This window comes from Podarcis filfolensis (genome assembly GCF_964270895.1).
Source record: "Podarcis filfolensis genome assembly, chromosome: 12".
Classification (NCBI taxonomy): domain Eukaryota; kingdom Metazoa; phylum Chordata; class Lepidosauria; order Squamata; family Lacertidae; genus Podarcis; species Podarcis filfolensis.
The window spans coordinates 2,747,957-2,768,478 of record NC_139614.1 but is presented as its reverse complement, the minus strand read 5'-3'; the positions used below and the strand labels follow the sequence as shown (position 1 = coordinate 2,768,478).

At 41.7% G+C, this 20,522-nt stretch overlaps 2 protein-coding genes across 13 annotated transcripts in view; one reads left to right on the top strand and one right to left on the bottom strand.

The window, feature by feature from the left end:
- Positions 1-20,522, bottom strand: part of TPK1 (thiamin pyrophosphokinase 1) — a 269,979-nt gene that overhangs the window by 125,683 nt on the left and 123,774 nt on the right. The gene's annotated exons all lie outside the window — the stretch shown is intronic.
- LOC310745318 (tigger transposable element-derived protein 1-like) lies at positions 10,327-13,007 on the top strand (the record flags this gene model as incomplete). The annotated part of the gene is made up of 3 exons (XM_083577504.1): positions 10,327-10,795; positions 10,864-11,775; positions 12,930-13,007. Exons 2-3 carry the CDS (start codon positions 11,008-11,010, stop codon positions 13,005-13,007), a joined length of 846 nt encoding a protein of 281 aa, XP_083433630.1. The 5' UTR covers positions 10,327-10,795; positions 10,864-11,007.

Sequence of the window (20,522 nt, the reverse complement as noted above, 5' to 3'; positions counted from 1 at the left end):
CTTGGAAGCAGGGGAAGAGGGGGGAAATTTTGGACCTAGCAAGCCTGCAGGAGAGAGTGATGAAAATCAAATTACCACCACTCTGAACCTGGAAACGGGCTGCTAGTAAGATTGACGTCTTGGGAGAGTTCATTGACTGTGAACAGAATGTATGTTGACAGCTAGCCAAATAAGAGAAATATATTGTTTCCATTGTCCTCTTCTGCATTTAAAAAGGAGGAAAAGTAACTGAAAATTGAAACTAATTTTTTTTGCTTGAACTGTGCTTGAAAGGATTGATACAAGTGGAGACTGTTTCCCTCTAGAGGGAGCTTTTGAAACTGTTACAAGAGTGGAGCTGGGGAATCTCCAGCTGTAAGATAAGAAACTGTGAGAATCAAGGATTGACCTTGGACCATTTAAGAATGTTGACAGAAGAAGCCTTAGTGACTGCATTATGTAAGATAAGCTATTCGCTGGAACAGCTCCACAAGAAGACGGATGTTGTGACTACTAAAATTGATAACTTGGGACAAAAAGTGATTAATTTGGGACAAAAAGTGAACATCAATACAGAAATTATTCAGGATTTGACACAGGAATCTACTTCGACAGGACAAATTGGGGAGAAGATGAAGGAGAAAGTTGTTGTTGTTGAACCTAAAGTAATACAAGTGGGAGCCCCAGCCTTACAGAGGCAAATTGAGGACTATAAGTTGAGTCCTTTTATGATTGAATATAGAAAAAGTCAGATTTTGAGGATCGGAGCCCTGCTTGGACTGGAGAAGGAAAGTTGGATAGATCCCTTCATGCAGGGATTTATTGACCGTTGGGACCTGGATATGGGTCAGGAGGTGATTGGAGTTGTGGGGGCCTTTGGATTTGGAGGAATTTTGAAACATGTCCTGAAATATTATATGGACTGTAGTTTTAACTATGGAGAGTTGGCTGATCTGTCGAGAAGGAATAAAAGCATTGTTAGGTCGGAGTCTCCCCGAGATCTGCTCTTCAGCATCAAAGAATATGAAGAAGACCTGCAGAAGGGACTTGGAAAAGAGTTAAGAGCCTCGGACAGAAGATCTCCAGGTTGATGAACTATATGGAATTGACGGAATTGACTGGCAGAATCCGAGACCAGGGAGAAGAGATGGTGGAAGAAGATTGGAAAAGTTTAAAGTTTATATATAGAAATACTGTAAAATTAATGAGTGTTAGAAAAATGTTGGAATGAAATTTTATGGCTTTAGTAGAAATGTTATAATGAGTTAAGTATAAATAAGTACCTTAGCATTAATGGAAAATAAGGTTAAAAATATGTTAAGATATTTATATGACAAAAAATAGAGAAAGATGGAAAGGAATTGCTGAAACAATTAATAGAAGTGGAATACAAAAAGGGAGGTGAGAGGAGGTCGATGAAACAAGGGAATGAAAGATAGAGTATTGAAATGGTATGATGTATGTTTTTAAATTGTTGTTGTTTTGTTTAGTTTAGTTTAATGTGTTAAGGTTGCGTTTTCTATTGTTTATATATTGTATTGTACTGTTTTCCCCCTCTCTTTTGTCTTTTCTTCTCGTCTTTTTTCTTTTCTTTTTTCTTGTAAGTTTTAAAAGTAATAAATATTATTTAAAAAATAAAATAAAATGTTAATTTAAAAAGAGTCGAATTTCAATATGCAGGGAATTTTTTAAAAAACAACAATGAAGGGTAGGTGCCATCACATACATGAGTCTTGTCTTTTGATACAATATTTTAATTTATTCTGTTGCTGGCATGAAAGTCAGTGGTGCTGCTCAGGTAGAGTGGTGGATTGGACTGGGACTTTGGTTCAAATGCCCACTCAGCCATGAAGCAGTTAAAAGGACCCAGTAGGTGATGTGAAAGACCTCTCCTCCAAACTCAGGAATGCCACTGCTACTCAGAGAAGACAACACTAGGTCAGTTAGACAAATTGTCTAACATGGCATAAAAGGGCTTTCTAAGGCACCAGCTCTCACCATGTAACATGCCTCACAAGGTTCTTGAAATAATATAATGTGTTCAGAAAGACAGAATATCAGACTGTTGAAGTTTAAAAAATATTCACATACTGTTCTTACTTGGGGCTCCCACTGGTGTCCCATTCATCAGCTTGACTAGGACTAGGCACTTGTCACTGTTGCGCCAGAAGTGGTTTAGTCCTGCTGGCCATATAACCCAGAAAGCTGTCTGTGGACAAACACTGGCTCCCTCAGCCTGAAAAGCAAGATGATTGCTGCAACCCCATAGTTGCCTTTGACTGGACTTAACTGTCCAGGGGTTCTTTACCTTTTTTTTACATTGATAAGGGCTTCTAGCAACTTTAAGAGAAAACAAACTCTTCACTTTTTAATGGAAGCATTTCGGGGCAGCCATAAACCAAAAATGGGCATAACGTGGCCAAAGCTGAGTTCCACCAAAGGGCTTAGAAAGGCTTAGCTTTTACTTGTTACAATTTCTAGCAAACGTCCCAATAAATTGAAGATATTAACATTTTATGTTTGCATACCCATCAATCACCATTCTATGACATTACAGAATATTCTGCTTGATACCAATTACATTCTGCTTCTATATTTTGATCTTCCCTAATCTTATTGTTGTAATAACAGAAGTGCAACAATAAAAGAAGATAAGAGTTTGACAGTATTTTGAAAGTGACAGCTAGCTATCGAAATTGCTAGCTAAATGCAATCTAATCAAATGGAAAATGATATATCCTATTTTAATGGACCTCCCGAGGAGTAATAATGATAATAATAATAGAAACTGAGCATTTCTTTCAAACTACATACAAGATTTGGTTGGTAGATGAGAATGAAAAGGAAATTTAAAAAAAGAATTGTACATGATTTATGTTCCCCAAAAGATCTGTGCACTTCTCCTAATCGAACCAACTCTGCTTTAAAGAGGGAGTCCATGGGTCATAGCTAGCCTCTAGCAGAATCACAGAATCAGAGTTGGAAGGGAACCCAAAGGTCATCTAGTCCAACTCCCCTGCAGTGCAGGAATCCTGCCGACAGCCACCCCTTGGTGGGCTTGAACCACCAAACTTCTGGTTAACAGCCAGATGGACTGGCCCATTGCGCCACAGAGAGCACCCAGTAAACCCACCAAATTTTAATCAAATGTTTCCCCATTTTGGTAAAAGTTTTCCTATAGTCTCCTTATAAAAAAGTTCTCAAAAGCAGTAGGAAATTGACCTATTCCATGTTTTAATGTCACATCTCTCTCAGAAGGCCTTGGCATACCTGACATCATCATCTTCATCATCATCATCTATTATTTATACCCTGCCCATCTGGCTCAGTTTCCCCATCCGCTCTGGGTGGCTTCCAACTGAATATTAAAAACACAATACAGCATTCAACATTTAAAACTTCCCTAAACAGGGCTGCTGTCAGATGTCTTCTAAGAGTCAGATAGTTGTTTATTTCCTTGACATCTGATGGGAGGGAGTTCCAGAGGGCGGGCGCCACTACCGAGAAGGCCCTTTGCCTGGTTCCCCATAACTTTGCTTCTCGCAGTGAGGGAACCGCCAGAAGGCCCTCAGAGCTGGACCTCAGTGTCCGGGTAGAACAATGGGGGTGGAGACACTCTAATACCCGAGTCACCTTTATCCTAGACATTGTCAACTTTATTATAGAAACCATAAGAAGTTCGTTGGTTGTATTAAAAAGTACACCTCCCATTACCCAGATCACTGTCAGGAGCATGGGTAGGGAAACTAAGGCCCAGGGGCCAAATCCGGCCCAATCGCCTCTAAATCCGGCCGGCCCGTGGACGGTCCAGGAATCAGTGTGTTTTTACATGAGTAGAATGTGTCCTTTCATTTAAAATGCACCTCTGGGTTATTTGTGGGGCCTGCCTGGTGTTTTTACATGAGTAGAAAGTGTGCTTTTATTAAAATGCATCTCTGGGTTATTTGTGGGGCAAAGAAATTAATTCTCTCCCCCCCATATAGTCTGGCCCCCCACAAGGTCTGAGGGACAGTGGACCAGTCCCCTGCTGAAAAAGTTTGCTGACCCCTGGTCTGGAGAGTAAAATGGACTGCGAAATATGGACATTTTTCATTCCTGTTTTAAAAGAAGAAAAATGGAAAAAATGACATTCACTGGTAAAACTCCTGTTATCTGTCCTTCTCTCCACCAAGGTGGTCAGATGCATAATTCCCCCTTTTAGAGTGGGACTATTTTTGAAGCTATTCTTGAAACAGTTCAAACCATAGCCAAACCAGATTGTCCTGTCATTTATACTTCTATGGATGTTTTCTGGTTTCCCTTGGTTGAGTCCCAGGACACAAGGCATAACAATTGTTAGGGGGAAGTAAGCGACATCGTCTGGCCATTCCTCTTTGTCCCCTTTCCTGGATGGAAACTTCACCCCCACCCTGCTGTGTTGTTTGTATTTTAATTGCTGGGATTTTTTTAAAATGCAGGGAAGCATTCAAAGGGGGAATCCCCCCATCTGCTATTTTAAATCCATTTAATCACCTCAAGATTCCAAAATCTCATTCCAATACAAGTGCAAACTAGGCAAGGACTTTCATCAGGAAACTCACTGTTGGAATAGAATAGTATTGCTTGCACACTCTAGTGCTTGCAAAACTCTCCTCTACACCGTACAAAGGATGTTAATTCTGTATGAACAAAGCATACAAGTTGGCTCCAGCCTTCGGGTTCAATAATTTGCCAGACATTGCTGCAACTGTGTGTTTCTGTGCATTCTGTTAAGAAGCTTTTATAATTAGAATAGAAACTACCAACATTTCAGAAGGGTCTTTTGTCCCTATCACTCAATCCAACATTATTAAAAACTTTGTTAATTCCCACACACTTCAAAAGGAAACATGATTTAAAGCATCTAAAGCATCGTTCAAGTACCCACTTATTCCCATAAATTTGGAAATGATTTGAAGATCTTGTGCAGGGCTCATTTTAAAAATGGCAAGCTGATTGTGCACAAGAAGAAATACAGCCCATAATGCAAGAAGAATTAGTAAGATACCGTAAATAACATCTGTGCACTTACTGTATATCATCTTGGTGACAGAAGGTATTGCTACGCAGACTGATCAGCCGTTGCCGATGAAGCACAGCCAATTATTTTGATAGGTTCACATGACAAATTGCTGTTATTAGTCAACATTAGAGTGTTTCATGAAGTTCTGCAGGGCAGAAATTAACCTGAAATGGCACATTATTTTATATGCTAAAACATCCCTACAAAAATTAAATGGTGGGATGACGCAGATATTTATTTACAGCAAAGCCTATCCATTCAGTTTCTGAGTCATGTTTTTCTTCCTCACTGCCAACTTTCATCCCAAAATTTGACAGTGAGGCTGCATTAGTCTTTCTATCTCTCTAATTACTTAAAAGTGAACAAAGTTTCAAGAATTAAGAACTACCTGACAATTTCATGTTGTCCTTTGGAGAAGATATCACACAGCCCCTTCAGCAAATTGTACCTTGTTTTGACATCATATGTGGAACTGGTGTGGCTTGGCTTATGACAACCATTGGTTTTTTAATCAAACCATTAGAAATATTTATTATTTATTTATCATTTGTATCTTAGCATATATGGGGGGGGAAGCATCTGTTTTACTCTCACAAGAATTCTGTGATGTTGGTTAGACCAGTTGTTGCCAACCTTTATGACTATGAGGACCCCCTTATAACCACAGAAAAAACCATGGACACCCCCTCCCCTTGATAATGGTTGCAATTTTAGGTTCCGTTAACGGAGAAGCCACTATGACAAAAAACTATTATGAACTTGGTAACACTTTTAAACAAATTCGCAAATGTGCCAGAATCAAAGGAGGCAGCACAAATCATTTATTTTCCCAATGTACCTACCAATCAACACAATTAATTAATTTAAAAGATATGAAATTTGAATTTATAATTATAAATTAATTCATTTCCCCAATATGCCCAATGATCACAAACTCAGCTCAATCAATCAATCAATCATATAGAAGTAAATACAAATTTATTTCAAAGTGAACTCCATTGAAGTAGTACCCAAAAGGACTAATAGGAAAGCTCTAACTGCTACCAACCTAAGCATATAATCAGGACTATCAATTCTATACTTCAGTGAAATCCCTAAACTCTGTAAATATCATACATAAACCTGCAACAAACACCACAGCAAGCGGGCAAGACCTGTGACATGCCCTTCTGAAGAGTTTATGATGTCCTACTAAGATTTCCTTGTCTGTGATGTCTGGAAGTTAGACTTAGCTGCATTTAACAAGGGAATTGTGTGTTTTACCAGCCTGCCTTGGGAAGCATCCGCAACGCAAAAGGCTGTGCTTCTGTACTGATCATTTTCTCTAATAGCCCAAAGAAACAAAAAGCCATGAAAGAACAGCACTCTGGATCCAGCTGAGACACAATTAATGTGATTCTGTTTTATTTACATTTATTATTTGCCTTCTTTTTTGTAAGCCACTGGGCATGAGCAGCAGACGGCCCCGAAAGGTCTGCGCCCAAAATAACCTAAACCAGGGAAAAGTCAGAAATTCCCTCACAAGAATCCCCAATAATGCCAAAACTAAGAAACCTGAATGCAGTCGGTAAAGGAAGGGCATAATACAAACATTGTAAATAAATAAAAGCCACCTTGAGTCCTGTTATCTAGATTTGTTTATATAAAGAAATATATAAAGAAATAAAAAGTTAAATGCATTCATCACGTATTGTCATCATCTCTTGCAACAGGAGCACATCTGGATGACCCATACCTGTTCCCTTTAATCCTGAATTTCTACAATTCTGCACAGGCAGGGGAGATTTAGCCCTTGTTTGCACATTTCCCTAACAGCAGTTGTGGTCTGGGTGTACTTGCATTAGGTGACCATCTGGTGATCTGAGCCAAGTAGGATGCTCTGGATTTAATGAAGTGGTCCGTCTTCCTTCCCTTGACTCTGACACTCCTACACATTTCCCTCATTTACCACCCACTTTGTCTCCTTTGAATTCTGAGCTATTTGCTCATTTTAACTGTGCCTTTAATCTTCACTTTTTGCTAATCCCTGCTCCTCTTGCAAAGATGTTTCTTTTCTTTTCTTTTTAAAAGACTCACCCACAATTTCCTGGTTTGAATAACAAGTCCCTTTAATTTTCGTTTTTTAAAATCAAAGACTCAAGCAGTAGAATTCTTCAAAATAATAGATCTAATACGACACAGCCTAGCTTATGTTACCATACTACTCCAATTTTAACAACAATTATCTACGAGGTTGTCGTTTTTTGTTTGCAGCTGCAGCCATAGCTGGAGACAGCACAGTAAGGCATCAGCAATCAGCAACAAAGGAGTCACTAAAAAAATTACCCTGTGTATGCCAAAATGCAGTGAATGGGAGCTGTGCGAGAGCAATACTGCCCTGAGGTGTCCTGGTTCATTTCAACAGGGAAGCACACTCTGGATGTACTTGCACCAGCCCTTTTTGTCAGTTTTCATTACATTAATTTTCTGCATTGTCCTCATTGTCTCCATTTTTTCTGTACTGCTTTTTGCACATCTGTAGCACCTCTGTGTGCAAAGATCCATATACAGACTTGTGTCGTCTTGGACTGGTATAACCTGCCCCACCATCCATAAAAACTCACTGACGAGGATTGGTCATGATGAAAATCAAAATGTAAGAACATGTTAAATGTTAAGGAGAACAGACTCCCACGAGAGGTGGTGGGCTCTCCTTCCTTGCAGGCTTTTAAGCAGATGTTGGATGGCCACCTACCCTGTTTGGGATTCCTGCACTGCAGGGAGTTGGACTAGAGAACCCTTGGGGTACTTTTTATCTCTACAAGTCTATGATTCTATGAAATACGTAAAATATTAAATATAGATCTAAACACATGAAAATAATGTGCACAACTTAAATATTTCCAATAGACAGGTACATGAAAATAAAATAAAGAACAAACCCATATACAGTGGAAGCTCGGTTGTTGAACGGAGGGTTGCCATGACATAGCTGGGATTCAGACGTCCAGGCAGAAAATAGCTTAAATGGCCATGAAAATACGGATTGTGTTCAGATTTTCACTTTTTAAAATATGGCACCCTTACTAACAATCCACCAGATAAATACTGCAAATATTTATTGAGTAAAAAACCAAACCACACATAACTTTAGAACCTCATCAGCTCATGGGCTTGTTTTTTTTTTTTTTTAAGTGTTTTCAATTTTTCTAGGGCTGCCTATAAGCACCACAATGAAATGAGAGGTAAAAGTGAACAGGAACATGCTCTTATGTTCACACCCTAATTTGGGGATTGCTTTTGGAAGAGGCTTCTGCTGTTGCTGTTGTTGCAGGTATCTTTTCCTTTGCAGCCTCTTCCCTAATATTCTTATTTCAAAACGAATCATACCTGCACTGCATATTGTAGCTATTAACTGTTACAGTAATGAAACTAGTAATATCTGTTAACATTAGTGGAGCCAAGGAGGCAAATTAACTATGAACCCCATAATTTGGAATCTCCTCCAAGCCTGTGCCAATGTTTTGCAGTTGTTTTGTAGCATTTTGCAGCACCCCACCAACTGCTATCACCCCAATTCACATTGATTCACTCAACAACAGTGCCAAAGTGTGTCAACTGTTTTCCAGTGTTTTCCAGCAAAAAATCTACGTCTTGAAGCACCCCACAAACTGAGCAATTGCAACTCACAATCTTGGCAATACACCACCCCCATTTTTCTTGACATAATTCAAATCCTACAGGTGACCTTCCATGAAGAGCTTTCTGGATCCCTGGTTCCACACTGCCACCAAGACATATCCTGGAGAGCTTCAGGAAATATATTGAATTCCTTTTATCTCTGTAAAGATGACAATATTTAAATTCTGCTGCCTTTAAAATCTGAATAACTCCTGAAAGGAAACCATACAACTATTAAATTGCTAACTTTCCAAAGACTCACATTTACTACACATTACAATTCATAAATGGTGTTTTAATATTAAAGCTGTTAAAATGTGGAATCTGCAGATACATTCCCCAGACTGTTCTGTTTCCATTCACTCATCACACATTATGCTTCTGAAGTTACGGAGCATCTGCTCAGTTGGCGGGGTGCTGCAAAATGTGGGGTTTTATTGCAAAATGCTACAAAACTGTTGCCACACTTTGGCACTGTTTTGCAGTGAATTGGTCAACACTGGGTTTTGGGGTGATAGCTATGACCCTAGCTTTGCGTAGCAATTGCTCAGTTGATTGGGTGCTTCAAAACACAGGATTTTTGCTGCAAAATGCTGCAAAACTGTTGCCAGATTTTGGCACTGTTTTGGAGGGGGTCCCAGATTTTGGGGTTTGCGGACTAACATGAGGATAAATTCTACAGTCAGACAGGCTCCTTCCAGGAGCAACTTTACTGGATTTAGACTACAGGGGAAATGTAGTTTTTGTGACAGTATGGTTCTGGGGGGTCCATGTGCAAATGCAAAATTGTGCAAAGTCAGGAACCCCCAGAAATGCCCCCCAAGGTGGAGGGCTGCTTACCAGGGTCTTGGAAAGAGGCAGGAGGGCTCTGGGATGCTGCTAGAGCCCTTGTGTCACCTTCCCAAAGCCCAGTTAAGCAAGGAAAATCAGGTGGGTGCAATAAATAAACAGAGAGCAGGGAACAGTGGGTTTCCCCAGCTCCCCCTTTATTTACTGCCCTCCACATGCACATACTCAAAGCTGTGATCATGTAAGCAAAAGTTACAGGTTTACTGTACTAGCATTATAGAAAAGCAAAGAATTTTCTTCTAAAGCAGCAGCCTGTATAGAGCTGTAACAATGGAATCCTATGCACATTGACTCAGAAGTAATTCCTATTGAGTTTAATGAAATTTACTCCCAGAAAGGTGTGTACAGGACAGCAACCTCAAACCACTGTATCTGCCTTTGCACTTACAAAGTTCCACTGAGTTCAATGGGGAAAGACTACCATCAATGGAAAAACTATAAGTTACCTTGTTTGCGGAATGAAAGGTCCAATTGACAACAGGTTTATTTCATATCTTAATGAAGCTGAATCCATGCTTGGAATGATTAAATGGAGACAGGAGGCATCTATTGACATGCTACAATTCCCAGTAGCAACTAAATGGTAGCTTAATGAAAGGTGATTTTCACAAGCTCAAAGGTAAATCTAGAACTGTAGAGTAAGGTCTACTGGAACAATCAGCATTATTTCTGAAAATGCCATTGGGTTTAACTCTTCTATGTATTTTTATGCTGAAAACAATGCCTTTTCTATGTGCATGTATGCTTAGAAATACAGTGGTACCTCGCAAGACGAATGCCTCGTAAGACGAAAAACTCGCAGGACGAAAGAGTTTTTCGTTTTTTGAGTTGCTTCACAAGGTGAATTTCCCTATGGGCTTGCTTCGCAAGACGAAAACGTCTTGCAAGTTTGTTTCCTTTTTTGTAAAACCGTTAATACCCAGGGTGCATTGCTTGAAGAGGTGCAGTTGTGACTTGACTTCGAGGAGCAACTCATAGCACGCGGTGTGGTAGCCTTTTTTGAGGTTTTTGAAGACTTTGGTGATTTTTGAAGCTTTTCCAAAACTTCTTTTGCAGCAATTTGGTAAGTTAAACTTTTAAAACTTTTTTGGGGGGTTTTGGATTTTGGGTTGGGGTGTTTGGAATTCAAGGACTTGGTGTTGGGGAGGGGTTTGCAAGAATCTGGAAGCTTGTGTGTTTTTTTCTGCATTTTTATGATTTTTTGTGACCATTGGGGCACTCTGCTGTTGTTAAAAAAAAAGATTTCTGGGTTTGGATTTCTGTGTGGTGGGTGGCTGGGGGAACAGTTGAGAAGGGGTTTGCAAGAATCTGGAAGCTTGTGTGTTTTCTAGGAGGTTTGGTGCTTTTGAATTTTTTGGATGTGAAGCACTGATTTTTTTGGGGGGGGTTGCGAAGGTAGGAGCTGTGCTGCCATGGGGCCCAAGAAGACTGTTGCTGCATAGGCCGGCGAGAGGAAGAAGGAGAAGGTTACGCTGGAAATGAAGAAGGAGATCATCCGGAAGCACGACGGTGGAATGCGTGTGACAGACCTCGCCAGGGAGTACGGGAGGAATCCATCGACCATCGGGACCATCCTGAAGATGAGGGAGAAGATCCTTGCGGCTGATGTAGCCAAGGGAGTCACCAGGATCGTGAAGAACCGCCCAGCTGTTCTGGAGGAGGTGGAGAAGTTGCTGCTCATCTGGTTAGAAGAGAAGCAGCATGCAGGGGACACAGTGACTGAGGCCGTCATTTGTGAGAAGGCCAAGGCCTTGCACGCAGACCTCGTCCGGCAACAGCCAGAAACCTCAGGCGAGCCAGAAGTCTTCAAGGCAAGCAGAGGCTGGTTTGACCGGTTCAAGACGAGATCTGGAATCCACAGCGTGGTCAGGCATGGAGAGGCTGCCAGTTCTGATGTTCCTGCGGCTGAAGACTTTGCAGCGGAGTTCCTGGAGGTTGTGACGACGGAGGGCTACGTTCCACAGCAGGTCTTCAACTGCGACGAGAACGGGCTGTTTTGGAAGCCCAAAAGGACTTTCATCACTCAGGAGGAGGCCAAGTTGCCTGGCCACAAGCCCATGAAGGACCGTCTGACCCTGCTCTTCTGTGCCAACGCAAGCGGCGACCTGAAGATCAAGCCCCTGCTGGTGTACCACTCGGAGAACCCAAGGGCCTTCAAGAAACACAAGGTCGACAAGGAGCAGCTGAGTGTCATGTGGCGATCCAACAGTAAGGCTTGGGTCACACGTATGCTGTTTGTGGACTGGGTCAATCTTGCTTTTGGCCCTGCTGCCAAACAGTACCTGCTGGACGCACCTGCCGCTAAAAGCTTTGCTTCTGATGGACAATGCTCCTGCTCATCCTAAAGGCCTTGAGGAGGACTTGTTGGAGTTCAGCTTCATCAGCATCATGTTCCTGCCGCCTAACACCACGCCACTGCTCCAGCCGATGGATCAGCAGCTCATCGCCAATTTCAAAAAACTCTACACCAAGGAACTTTTCAGGCGATGCTTCGAGGTGACTGATTGCACCAAGATCACCCTGCGGGAATTCTGGAAGGACCACTTCGACATCGTCACCTGCTTGAAGATGATCACCACGGCCTGGAACGGGATCAGCCAGAGAAATTTGAATTGCACTTCCTGACAGTAAGAGCTGTTTGACAGTGGAATTTGCTGCCAAGGAGTGTGGTGGAGTCTCCTTCTTTGGAGGTCTTTAAGCAGAGGCTTGACAACCATATGTCAGGAGTGCTCTGAAGATGTTTCCTGCTTGGCAGGGGGTTGGACTCGATGGCCCTTGTGGTCTCTTCCAACTCTATGATTCTATGATTCTATGATTCTATGTCGTCTTTCAGGGAGGTGCTGAAAAGGCGGATGAAGCAGCAGACCATGGACAGGTTCTTCAGCAAGAAGCAAAGAGTGGAAGAGGAACCTTCTTTGAGTTGTCCCCCAGAGTCTTAGAAAATGTATGTACACTTTGGTGATTTTTAAATGCTTTTCTGTCATGTTTAGAAACTTAAATTATTGTTCCTTCAATTTTTGAAATGCTCTTTACAGTATGTGTGACTTTAAAGAGCACTTAATAAACTCTTTTTGTACCAAATTTGGCTTTGTTTGGACTTTTTTTGACCATAGGAACACATTAATTGATTTTCAATGCATTCCTATGGGAATCCGTGCTTCGCAAGACGAAAAATTCACAAGACGAAAAAACTTGCAGAACAAATTAATTTCGTCTTGCGAGGTACCACTGTAATATATTATATAGGCCATGTGACACTTGTTCAACATTTCTTGCTGATGTGATGAATTTAGGACTTTTGTGATTGGAAATTTGTATTCTTCCTCTAATGAGTAGGCTTAGTTCTCACAACCATGAGGTGAAGGGTAAATTTGTTTGGTGACAGCATATCTCTTTGCAGGAAGAAGAGTTCGGGTTACATGACTGGATGCTGCTCCATAAAAAAATCAAGGAGAATTCTGAGAACCCTTCGCTGTGACATCTGTTCTGCCACGTGCAGTGTGGAGGGGGAGCGGCACACACACACACACACACACACACACACAAACTTTTAATATGGAGAAGCATTCAGTCATGTAATCACCTGCTGTTTCTAGTTGTATAATCAAGGAAAATCAAGGAAAAGTTTTACAACTGTTTACTATTGCAACTTACTTCCTGTTTGTGCAGATCAGGCACAGCCTGAGGCAAAAGAGGCCAAAAGGATTAACTATATACACTGGGCAATTCTAAGCATGTTTACTCAAAAGGAACTCCCACTGTGTTCAACAGGCCTTACTCCTAGGTAAGCATACACAGGATTGCAGCTTCAACCAAGTCTCTTTTGCACAGAGAGCTTTCATGCTGCATGTCTTCTTTTAAAAACACATTTTTCCCTGTCAGTTTGAGATACAGGATGTACAGAAAAAGTTGAAATGCATTACAATGAAAGCAAATTAGATACATGAAGTGCTTTAACCAGTGAAAAGGGAAACAATGGAATTAGTTCATGACTAGCCTCTTCAAATACAAAAAGACAGCCATGCAAGGTGCTCAAGACCTGGGATGCAAATTGGTTTGTTCCGTGGAGTTGAGTGAAAACTAGTTAAATTTCAGGCAGCCAGTGTTGATCCCAATGTTGATCCCAAAGAGCAGAATATTTCAGAACTCATATTCAAAAAAGCACTCAATGAGTGATTTTTGGCTATGTTCTACTAATTACAACAGTGTTCATGAAGAAGTGTGCATGCACACGAAAGCTTATACCAAGAACAAACTTAAGTTGGTCTCTATATATTTCAACAGTGTTCAGTTTGTGTTGATGAATGTGTAAGTATACAATTTACATCAGCTTGCTACAGAAATATTATCTGAACACCTTGCAAAACCCAAACCAGTTTTTGATGATCAGGGAAACTGTATTTTCTCATTTAGGAACAGGCAAGGAGAGTGCTGTCACACACAGGTCTTGCTTGCAAGCTTCTCACAGGCATCTGATGGGATGCTGTGAAAACAGGATGCTGCTAGATGGGCTCTTTGGTCTGATCCAGCCAGGCAGTGGAATAGCTAGGGCTTTTGCCACCCGGGACGGTCACTGATTTTGCTGCCAACACTATGCATTTAAGTAGATAGAGATGTTTACATTTGGTCAGATAAATATTCATTGGGAGGTTTAAAAATGTAGTGTATTAAATGAGATGGTGTTTTACTAGAAAGCACCTATAAACTGTCAAGAAGCATTGTTTCCCAAAGTTTCATGACCATTCTGAGGCCGCTGAAAGGGAAAACTAGGCTTGCAAATCTTTAATGGGCCAATGGCACAGGTGTAAGAGCTAGGAAGACATACCAATGCTGAAATGGTCAAAATCTTTAAAAGTTTTAAAATGAGGAAGGAATTACATACAGTTGGAGGCAGGCTGACATAAAAACCAAACTTTTGAGAACTTGAGAAGTATGTGCATTTTCTAAAAGACAGAATGAAATGTCATGTTTGAAGCTGAATAGAAATTTTACTTCCCCCAGAAAACCCCAATCTCAAATCTTAATGGTAATATATAAACACTGAAAATGAGTAACTCAGTTTTATTCGCTGTTGCAGTACAAGCACCCAAGACAGTAAACCCCACAACAAGCAAATGTAGCAGAACTATGGCCTCTAGTCCTCTTGGCTTCTGGACCAGCTCTTCATCTGCTTTCACTTATTTTTTGTGGTATGTTTTGAGTAGTTTTGTCAGATGGTTTTCAAGGGTTTTCGGATACGGCTCCCAACTCCAGATCGCACAGACCATCCAATACTGGAACAGTCACACCAAAGGCTACTAATGTACAAAGGCACTCTGGTTTCCAAGTGGATGAGGCATCCCTCTCTGCCAACACACTAGTGCTGTGAAAGGAGCAAGACAGCGCTAAATCACACCAAGCAACTTGGAGCTTACTCTTTATTAGCAAAAACAGGACTTGCAGAGGAGTGTCAGGCCTAATGAGCACAAGCAACTCTTCTGAGACAGGTCTTGCCCTCAGGAAGCAGTTGCTGAGAAGGAAGGTCCCCACAGCTGCCCAAGTCCCCTCCTCGCCAAGGTTTTTCCTAAGCAATCTTAGACTGCACCTGCGTGAAGCTAAATTCCCCTCTGCCCTTTTCATTCCTCTCCAGGTTCTGGGAGACCAGGTGGGGAGAAGAGCTCGCTGTACCTGTCACTCTTCACCTGCCAGACTCCTCTTGCCTCTTGGCCTTCCTCCTCTCCTGGCTCAGCTTCAGCCCCTCATTCTGGACTTCTCTGTCACAGGCTCTTCTAGCTCACTAAGCCACCTCCTGCTTCTGACACCTCCTTCTCCCAGTCTTCTCCCTCAGACCACCCATCGTCATCCCACCACCAGGCCCTGGACTCTGAGCCTTCTTCCCTTGGGAGTTCCCCAGATGATTCCTCCCACCATTCCTCTGCGTCCACCCAGTCTGTGACATGCTGTAAGCTTAGCTCCCATCCTGTGGGGTGCTTCTGTCTCATGCAGGAGAAACTGTTATACAGTTACGTTTACTTCAGGTTGCGCGTTTTCAGGTGGCGTCCCGTGGCGACCCAGAAGTACCAGAAAGGGTTACTTCTGGATTTTGCCGCTTGCACATGCACAGACACACGCATGCGCAGACGCGGTGAATCGCGATCCGCGGGTTGCATTCTTTTCAGGTTGCAAATGGGCCTCCGGAACGGATCCTGTACGCAACCAGAGGTACCACTGTATAACCATTTATGCAAGCATCTGCTTTTAGCCCATTTGTAGCAACAGGAGGAGCTAACATTACAAAATGTGAATGCTACATTTTTACAAATCCTCTCATCCTGTTTTCTTATTTTACTATTTTGAATTCAGTTGGAACAGCTGCACTGGAAGATTTTTGTATGTAAAATGAAGTTAGCTTTAGTTCCAACTGCAGAAACAAATGCCTGCTTCTTTTCTTTCTTTTTTGGATAGTTAGATAACTACAGTGGTACCTCGCAAGACGAATGCCTCGGAAGACGAAAAACTCGCAAGACGAAAGAGTTTTTCGTTTTTTGAGTTGCTTCGCAAAACGAATTTCCCTATGGGCTTGCTTCGCAAGACGAAAACGTCTTGCGAGTTTGTTTCCCTTTTCTTAAAACCGCTTGAAGAGGTGCAGTTGCGACTTGACCGTGCTTCGCAAGACGAAAAACTCGCAAGACGGAAAGACTCGCGGAACGAATTAATTTCGTCTTGCGAGGCACCACTGTATATAAAATGGGGGAAAGTATTTAAATTACATTCTTGTGCACTGGAAGATTATAATATTTGATGGACAGGGAACTATATTGTTATTTATTCTACTGAATTCTATTTTTGTCTTCCTTCATGATGGTGAATTGCTTTAGGGGCCAAAGTGTAAATGAGAAATATTGCAAGCTGAGAAATTTAATACACACATGTGAATAGATCTCAGCTTTGATACACTATCTAATAATATGTGAATTTGCTCCAAAGTGAATGAAATACCAATTCTTCATCAATACACTGCAAAACATATTCATTAGCAATATCTAGATATCTAAAAAGAAAATGAAGGAACTAAAATAGGAATATACAAAATATTAGGTCAACAACAACAAAAAAGGTTTTATTGTAGGGGGGGGGAGAATAAAGGTCTGGACAAAAATAATTTGTAAAAATGGTAAACTTCAGTATATTATATTATGTGTTAAACTGTGGAATCAAATTCAAAATCCTGGCCAGGAATTATTCTGTGCACAAGCTATTTCCAGTGCTCCTCCGACCCGGAAGTGGGCAGCCGCGCAGTGCAGCACCGGTAAGAGCGGGTGGCGGCAGTGGGTGTTGCTGGATAAACGAGTCCCTCAGACCTTATCTGGCCCACGGGCCTTAGTTTGGGGACCCTTGTTCTAGCTTATTATAGCCACTTACAAACATGTTTCTGGTCTCCTCATGTGTAAAGCAACAGTGGGATGAGGGACTGTAGTCCACTTTTAAGAGTTGAGAGCCTGGTGGGTACTGACTGAGAGCTGGCTGTGCCTTGTCAGTCAGGCAGATAGTTTGACACCTTTTGGAAGTTGGGGAGATATCTATAGCACTGATAATTACTTCTTGATTTCACCATGTCTTTGCCAGACAGCACTTATCAGTCCTTTGTGTGCTAAAGGGAAGGTGTGACTTCTCCCCTAAGGCTGAATGGGAAACAAGTAATTAGAGGGTTTTGCTGCAGCATCATTTGCTGAGATCCATACATTCTCACTTTTTTGGCTTTAAAATCAAACTTTAAATGCTACATATAGTATTTCAACTTTTTATAAACATTTTGTTTCTGATGTAAAAAAGGATGAAAATTTTGAAAGTTAAGTAATTACATCATTTTTTAAAAAATAAAAAAACTATCTATTTCTTAACCTGATGAAAATAATTAATTGCATTTTGTTAAGTGTAGATATTATTCATGGTGGGGTGTTACTTCTAGGTACTAGGAAATAATGGTCATTTTTAAAAAACCTAGCTAGAATCTGTGAAGCCCTGTCTTAATATGGTATTGTAACAGGAAATTTAAAAAGAAAATGTTCTAGGTGATATTTCCCTGTAAATTATAGCAAATTTGATTTATTAAATTGAAGGCCACCACAGACTTTCTTCAATATGTGAAAAGGCATGTTTCTGTTCCAGAAAAAACTCCATACTTCCACTGCACATTCCATTGAAAGTCACTCAACAGTAATTAATACCCCATAAAACTTCATAGTTGAGCAGCTTTACACTCTCAGTCTGTTTCTTCACATAATAACCAGAAAAGATAAGCAGAAATCAAGAAAAATAAAGTGTACACCATTTGCCCTCTACACCATTTGCCAAATGATTGATACTCTGTCAAAGGACTAATAGTAGCTGCTATATAATCTTCATGTAAACTTGCTGACATCTGAATAAAAAGCAAGTTGACATAAAGATTCACTGAAAGCCTATTTTTACTGAGTATCTTTGGGGGCCTTCAAAAGAGAAAGATTAATGACAGAGCTATCTGTAGTGTTAATGTATTTATTAATGACACAGCAGGTTTGATACTTCTGGTGCCTATTCCCTTCAGACTGTAAACATAGTGAGAGTATCTTTGGAATATTACATTTTCCAGCAAGTTATCATGTTTTTATAAGTGAATTTACTTGGATTACACTGCAGTGACCTGCAAGACCTGTGCCATGTTTGTCATTCTGCCGGAAAACATGCAGCAGTACACTTGTAGCAAGTGCAAACTGGTTGTCTTGCTGGAAGAGAAGGTACAGAACTTGAGGCCCGCCTAGCCACACCTCGAGCTATAGGACAACATGCAGTTTCTCAACAGAGCTGAGTGGACTGTGATGGAACAGCAACACAGGTTGGGTGCCCCCAGGGAGCAGGAAGATCACCCAGTGCAAGAGATGAAACCTCTGGAGGAATGTGACACACAGAAGTGGGACAGTCACAAATCGCACTTTGTCTTTAGAGCTGCAAAATTGCTTCCATGCTCTCACCTTGGACACAGATTCTGGTGTCCAGAAAAGCTAGGCAGTAGTTGCCAACCTCAAAATACACCAAGGTGGCTGTGAAAGGTACAGTGTGCAGAATTCCTGCCATGCCCCAGAGGTAAAAGAGACAGGAGGGAATGGACTTGGAGGAGTCTTTTTCCATTCTTGACCTAAGTCCTTCAGATCCTAGGCTACTGATGGTAGATGAGGATGTTGATAACCCACTTGCTACCTTCCATGGAGACATCAGAGAAATGGAATTGCAGTGTACAGAAGGCAAGCTGAGAGGGAGGAGTAGGAAGTACACAAACCATAAGGTTCCACCCTTTGTAACCTATTCTAATAATATTCAGATAAGCTCCAACAGACAGAAGGGGAAAACTCAAGAACAGCAGTAGCAGACCTTAGAACACTCCAAGCAGGCTTTGGAAGTGTACAGAACGATTCCTGCCACTCCACAGAGAAGGAAGAGATGTGTGGGGGACAGAGGCAGTAGTGTGAGGAGGAAACAGGATGTCCTGGGAGGTGTGCTATCTTCCAGGTGCAAAGATTCATGATGTGACTGAGAGGTTCCCAAGTCTTAAAAAGCCCACTAATCACCACCCCTTCCTTCTGACTCATGTCGGTACAAATAATACCAGGCTTCAAGGGATGATGAGACTCTGGGCAGGGAGCTGAAGAGACTTGGGGCACAGGTAGTCTTTTCATCACTCCTTCCTGTTGAAAGTCGTGGTCCAGGAAGAGAGAGGAAAATACTGGAGGTAAACCACTGGCTGTGCAGGTGGTGTTTTCAGGAAGGGTTTGGCTTCTTGAATCAAGGTCTCCGCTTCAAGAGAGCTTTAAACTTCAGGGAGAGGGACAGAAGAACTCATGGTACTGGGGATAATAGCTTCATTGATGCAAAGGAAACTGAGGTGGTGCTCCTGAAGCCTGCTTTAGGGCAAGATATCACAAGAAGAAGGCAGCTGGAGGGAGTGACTCATGGTTTCAGTTGTCTCTACACAAATGCACAAAGTATGGGAAACAAGCAAGATGAATTGGAGCTTTTAGTACAGGTGGGCATTACTGAAACCTGGTAGGATAAGACTCATGAGTGGAATGTAGGAATTGAGGGGTATAACCTGTTCAAAAGGAATAGACCAAACAGGAAGAGAGAAGGAGCAGCATTATATGTAAAGAACATCTACACTTGTGAAGAAATCCATGACCTGGAGCATAGAAAGCAGATTGAGGGAATATGGGTAAAAATTGTAGGAGAGAGAAACAACAGTGACCCTACTGTGGATGTCTGCTATAAACTGCCTGAAGACTGGATTATGACTTCAAAAGCAGATTACCAAACATTCAAAAAGGAGAGATATAGTAGTCATGGGAGACTTCAACATCCCAATTTCTCAGCGGTTCTCAACCTGTGGGTCCCCAGATGTTGTTGGACTACAACTCCCATCACCTCTGAGCTCTGGCCTTGCTAGCTAGGGGTGATGGGAGTTGTAGTTCAACAACATATGGGGACCCACAGGTTGAGAAAGGCTGCAATATCTGTTGGAAATCCAACTCTGCCAAGAGTCTGGTTTGTTTCCAGGGGGAGAGGGCAACTGCAGAGGCTCCTGTTTTGACCCATAGAGCCCAAAATCCAGAACCCCCAGGTCAAGTAAGTGCGGTGTGGGGTGGCAATGGGAAGGGGACCTGCTTGTTTGCCTAGACTTGTGCGTCACCTGGGGCTCCGATGTGCCACCCCCAAGGTAAGTGCCACCGGGGGCGCCCCCTGCCCCCGGCTACGCTACTGGGTTGGATGGCCATCTGACATGGATGCTTCAGTAGAGTTTCCTACGTTGAGGGGGTTGCACTAGAAGGATGACCCCGGGGGGTCCCTTCCAGATCTGTTTTTCTGCTTCAACAATATTTCATCATGTTCTTACCATTTTATGTAATTGTATTTTGTATATATTATAAAATTCTAAACAAACATGTTCTATTTACAAACAAAACATTTAAATAGCTACATTTCT